Source organism: Maniola hyperantus, chromosome 14 (assembly GCF_902806685.2).
Source record: "Maniola hyperantus chromosome 14, iAphHyp1.2, whole genome shotgun sequence".
Taxonomy (NCBI): domain Eukaryota; kingdom Metazoa; phylum Arthropoda; class Insecta; order Lepidoptera; family Nymphalidae; genus Maniola; species Maniola hyperantus.
Window position 1 is genome coordinate 5,247,960 of NC_048549.1, and position 5,966 is coordinate 5,253,925.

The 5,966-nt window shown below is 34.9% G+C and overlaps 1 protein-coding gene across 1 annotated transcript in view; it reads left to right on the forward strand.

Moving 5' to 3' along the window:
- Positions 1 to 5,547, forward strand: part of LOC117988603 (pyrimidodiazepine synthase-like) — an 82,150-nt gene extending 76,603 nt beyond the window's left edge. The window contains exons 2-6 of the mRNA XM_034975762.2: positions 802 to 904; positions 984 to 1,151; positions 2,051 to 2,208; positions 3,113 to 3,358; positions 4,132 to 5,547. Of these exons, the coding sequence (XP_034831653.1) occupies positions 880 to 904; positions 984 to 1,151; positions 2,051 to 2,208; positions 3,113 to 3,358; positions 4,132 to 4,299 (765 nt within the window). The 5' untranslated portion in view covers positions 802 to 879 and the 3' untranslated portion in view covers positions 4,300 to 5,547. The remainder of the gene's footprint in view (positions 1 to 801; positions 905 to 983; positions 1,152 to 2,050; positions 2,209 to 3,112; positions 3,359 to 4,131) is intronic.
- The last annotated feature ends 419 nt before the right edge of the window (positions 5,548 to 5,966 follow it).

Genomic DNA, 5,966 nt, shown 5'->3' on the forward strand with positions numbered 1-5,966 from the left:
TTGATGCATTTTATTTCTTTATATAGGTAACTACTTATTCTAACAGAGTTTTTGTTTCGATTCTTGAGCTATATCGATGCATCGATAAGCATCGAAAGAATAGAGAACTGACCTAGAGCCACTAAAAGCCTAGAGCTGTGCCTAGAGACAAAGAGAATATAATCACTAAGTTTTACCTAGAGACTGCATCGAGTAGGTACATCGAATTACTATTAGGTTTTTTAATGTATCGTACATCCCTACTTCCTGTGTGTGGGTGTGGTGTGGTGCTGTGGCTTGTGCCCACTGACCTCTACTAATACAAGTACGCTGGACTTGATGTTGCCAACGCGTTTTTGGAGCAACTTAAATTATCACCATTTTGACACTGATAGCAGCACCAGCAGTGACCATACCGAACGTACTCGGAACCAAATGTTAGTGATTAGATATCCCAATCAGTCAATACGGAACATTAAATTGGTAGCGTACCAGTAATTAAAGTATTAATTTAATTACTGGTACGCTAGGTGGAAACGTAGAGAATAGAAGTTTCACTGCCTTTCTATGTTTCCACCGAGCGTACAGTGGAGCTAGGTGAAAGGCTTCGAATCAGCACAAAACAATAACTGCCATTTTATATGGCACACCTTATCTAGTGTACTTGTATAACGTCCATATCTGTACCCTGTCCCAATATAAAAAGCGATAAAATAAAGTGTGATACTAGTCCACAGATTAATAGGGATACTACGTATACTAGTCTGTCTCTGTCTCTGGTACAAACTGCAGCAAAGATCTGTGGTGGAAATCAGTGAGCACTCAGTGAGTGAAAATTGAAATTACGGAAATTTAATTTTTTAATAAGATTTATATCTAGACCAAAAGCTACAATTTAAAATGTCTGAGAAACATTTACAAGCCGGTGAGTTTCAATAAGCGGAAGTCATAGATTATCAGTTATCACCTTTAACAGTTTAGTGACTCCACTTAACTTTTTACAGGAGATGTTTTACCACCACATACCGGTAAATTGAGGTTGTTCGCGATGAGATTTTGCCCCTACGCTGAAAGAAGTGTCCTTGTTCTCAACGCTAAAAAACTAGAGTACGATTTGGTTTTTATTAACTTGGATCACAAGCCCGAATGGATATTTAACTTTAGTCCGAAAGGTAGGTCAACATCTTTTATTTGTGTCACATATGATAGCTATAACGAAATAAATCTAAGGTAATACATATTAAATAATTATTAACCGATAGACATCTATATAGGTACCTACTGCTGGACATCTCTATTTACTTACCTACTAAATATTAAATACTTGCTTATTGTACAAATGCATAGCAATTGCAAAATAGGAGGAATTTCAATTCATTATACTTAGTTGCTTCAAATCTTAATTTAGGAGCGAAACCATTTATTTTTTTCTAGTTTTAAAATTAATCTGGCTTGCAACTTTCCATAAGTTTGTCTGTCTTGATTTTCTTAGACTCCTAGAGGAATTCCTTTGATGTAGGACTGCAAGCTATGTAATATGTGTACCTAAAAGGCTAAAAGTAACAAATAAATTGTTATTACATATTATTAGGATGGATTTTATTAAGATGTTATTAAGGCCCAAGACTGTCTGCGAAATTCAAATTTAATTTGGTTTTTCGCAATTTGTAAACTAATAAGACAAAGTAGGCTTATGGCATTCATATTTCGTCCCTAGCAATATCATCTTCACAGGTTTATATAAAAATCTTTACTTGAAAGTGTCCAGTTTAAGAAATTAGTCAAAGTGACTAATTTGTGAGTAGCTCACGTCAAACTCATTATTTTAACTAATTTCTAAAACTGGACACATTCAAGTAAAGATTTTTATAAAAGCCTGTGAAGATGATATTGCTAGGGGCTCAATTTGAATGCCATAAGCCTACTTTGTCGTATTAGTTTACAAATTGCGAAAAACCAAATTAAATTTGAATTTCGCGGGCAGACCGTGTGTTCCACCTTAAGGAGCTATAAGCCTGTCTATTTTGAAGATCCAAGTTTATCACACAGACTGTTGTTCAATTTTATACAGGCACTGTCCCTGCACTGGAGTATGAACAAGGCAAGGGTATATTCGACAGCAATATTATCAATGTCTACCTTGACGAGAAGTATCCTGAGATCCCTCTGCAGGCCTCTAATCCTCTAAGAAGAGCCCAGGACAAGTTACTAGTGGAGCAGTTTGCAAGTGTATGTCTTTATAATATCAGTTTGTGTATAGATTTTAGTGGTTACTGCATGGAAAGATAGAATAGAATAGAATAGAATAGAATAGAATAGAATAATGTTTATTCGAGGTATATAGGTGGTACATGGTGTAGGCAATATCGTCCTGTACAGCAGTGCAACACCTCGAACAGGTAGGCCACTCAGCTTGTGTTGAGACATCGGGCCCCTCAGACACAAACCTCTAGAGCAAATATCTGAGGTACCAGTTGCCCCAACGCTGATTTTCAGTGACCGCCTTTTAAATATTACCTAAACGTCAGTGGCATAGAATACATAAAGTTGGTGAGTAAATGGATAAATAAAATGAAAAGTGTTTACAGTTTTTAAATTTAAAGTGATATATATCAGATCACTGTAAATGTTTGATTGTAAATGAAAACTAGTTTGTACATTCATAGGAATGTTATTACAAATTTGTAAATACAATAATCTACATGATGCCATTCACATAGCAGCTATCGAGGCAGCACGACGCTGGCCAGGGCCTTGTCGTGACGACAGGGATGCAGCGGCAGTATTGCTGTACCTATTAGAAATATATTTTCATTCAAGTCCTAGAAAAAGGAAATAAATAGTGTCACTTGCAGTCGGCAGCACAAGCACGATCACTTGTCGCTTCTCGCCAGTCTTGAAGCCTTTCGGCTTAACAAAGCACTCTCTTGTAAAGATTGTATAACGTGTACATTCTTCTTCTTTATATTTAGCTCTATGGCTTTTATTAATGCCAAGTGGGTACATTTTGAGATAAGGACAAAAGTTGTACTTTTGACATGACATTTGACACCCGCAAAATGTATGCATTATACATACTTGTATCTAGTTAATTAACATTATTAAATTTTTCTAACTTAATTGACTTTTTTAGGCTCAATCTGCATACTACACTGCTGCATTTAACTCTGCAGCCCTTGAGCCAAGTATGGTAGAAAACTATCACAAGGGCTTAGAGTTATTGCAGAAGGAACTTGAGACTCGTGGTACCAAGTACCTGCATGGTGATGAACCTGGTCTGATTGATTACACACTGTGGCCTTTCTTGGAACGATTTGAAGCTCTCCCATTGCTTGGCATGGCTCAGTTTGCAATTGACAAATCTAAATATGAGCTTCTGGTAAGTTATTAATTCTTTGAATTCCATATTAAAAAAAACCTCTTTATTTACTTAGTGTATTCACTTAGTGACTATGACGTCGTCGCCTTGATAACCATCACCAAAAATAAATGATACTTTATCTGTGAAAGAATTTTGAGGCTTAGAAAATTGACAAAAAGCAATCTATTAAAATGTTCTAATAAGCCTTTCAAACAATATACCTAGTTTGTTACCATCAGCTGAAATTGCAGTCTAGTTTACAGTTTAGTGTTTACTGTTAATCTACATAAAAAATACCACATAGGTACATCCATACCAGTGGTGTGCACAGGAGTTCAAGCCAGGGTATGCATTGACTGCAATCTCACCTGGTGGTAAGTGATGATGCAATCTAAGATGACAGCGGGCTAACCTGGAAGGGGTATGGCAGTTTTTATTAAATTATTTCATGGCAGGTTAAAATGAAAAATAAGCATTGATTTATTACAATGAGGGTAAGCAGTGCGTTTATGCCTCTATGAGCTGCACGCCACTGATCCATACTAATATTACAAATGCGAAAGTGTGTCTGTCTATCTGTCTGTCTGCTAGCCTTTCACGGCCCAACCGTTCAACCGATTTTGATGAAATTTGGTACAAAGATAGCTTGCATCCCAGGGAAGGACATAGGCTTCGTTATCCTTATCCCGGAAAATCAAAGAGTTCTCATGGGATTTTCAAAAACCTAAATCCACGCGAACGAAGTCGCGGTCATCATCTATTCCTAAATATAATGTTGACTTGATTTACAGGTTGCCTATTTGGAGGCAATGAAAAATGTGCCAGCTGTAAAAGCCTATGCCTTAGCACCGGACACTCACGCCAAGTTCACCGAATCACGCGTGAAGGGTGATGCCAATTACAATATGTTGGACACCAGTGCAGTGTGCTGCATGCGTCCAAGAAAGAAGAAGGAATAAATACAACCATTACTATACTATAAAATCTACAAATAAACCATTACTATAAATATTTTCAAAACATTTTAATAACCATAGACTAAAAAGAGATTAAAAACTGCTTTGTGCCTTTAAATTGGCCGGCCGCTTCAGCAATTTTCTGTTGTATATTCTGATTTTTAGTTCGGTGGAATTCTGAAGTCATTTTTATACATCAGGGGAGTTATTTGTATAAAAAACAGTGTGACCACCACCTGAAGTTCAATTTTACCCCAAATTACATTAAATCCCTATCAATATAAAAAGCCCCAAGACATAACTTCGCACTAAAATAGGGTGCAATCTTTAACAGTGGAAAGTGGAAACTGGCAGCAATGGGATCGGTTGATTTGAGGATGTAATCTTGACTTATATGTTGAACATTTCAAAGTTTATTTTTAGTTCCTTTTAATTTTAATCATCTTGATGTGCCTAAAAATACACGCTTAGATTAGGATTCAGGATTTTTAAAGAAATTCTTTCACAAAAACCTTGTTCTTTATGAAAACAACAAAAAATCGGCCAAATTGGTTGACTTGTTCTCAAGTGATGATCTTACATACATGCGGCAATTGATTTATGTACTTAAATTTACCGATTTTTATGTGTACCTATATTTACCTATGTTTAAAGTTCTCTTCTTTGTGGGAATTGTTTTATCTCTGGTAACATTAAGAAACGTCAGAATTCCACGGAATTAAAAATCAGACTATAGTTATAGGCGATTAAAAAAACGGTATAATTGTTCATTTGTCCTTACATCTTTTGTTAGCACCAGGCTAATTGGAAAAGCGCTCAATAAATTAATGGATCCAGAAAAGCTGATTTCACATAATGGAGTCAACTATTCTTTTCCTAGTCTGTGATGTCTTAATGGCTTGAAGATTTTAAACAAGTAAAACTTATTACAAAACATACCCAAAACCTATTGTTAAAAATAGAATTTTAAACTCCTGTTATTATTTATGGTAGGTGCAATGCAATATTATCATCTTTCCTTTTCTGCTGCAGAATGATTTAGGTTTACATTTTTGACATGGTTGAGAAACCATGTACTTTATTGTACTTATTTTGGGCTTCAAATTGCCTAGTTTGTTTTGTTTTAGGAGAGAGCAATATTTTGGCTGAAAAATTATCATTCCTTGAATATATTTTTTTGTGAATAAATTGTTTGTTAGTATAATATAGCATTAAGTACATAAAAATGCAATAAAAGTACATAGGAACATTTTTCTTGTCTTTTCTTAATTTCTTTTACAATGTGACCCATTTTTGTTTATTTTAACAAATTGAATAATTGTTGCTCTTATCAAAAATATTGTTTGAAAAGATATTATAGTGATTTAATTTATCTTTATAAAATAATGGTGATAATGGAGATAATATTTGAGATTTTATCGCAAACAATTTTAAAACATAGTATGTTGTCAAGTGAGCAAATAACCCGCATTATTTTGTGAGTAAAAGGATAAGGCTCAATTACATATATGAGTTTTACCTTTTACACCAGTCTTATAGGTACCTACTTCATATCTCGACTGGTTAAAGCCCGTAAGTAGACGTGTTTGATGGGTAGTATTATTTGACCTTTATGATAACGGAGAAAAATAAAATAGGTTCAATGACTGAATTGTAACTTGTAATCAAAG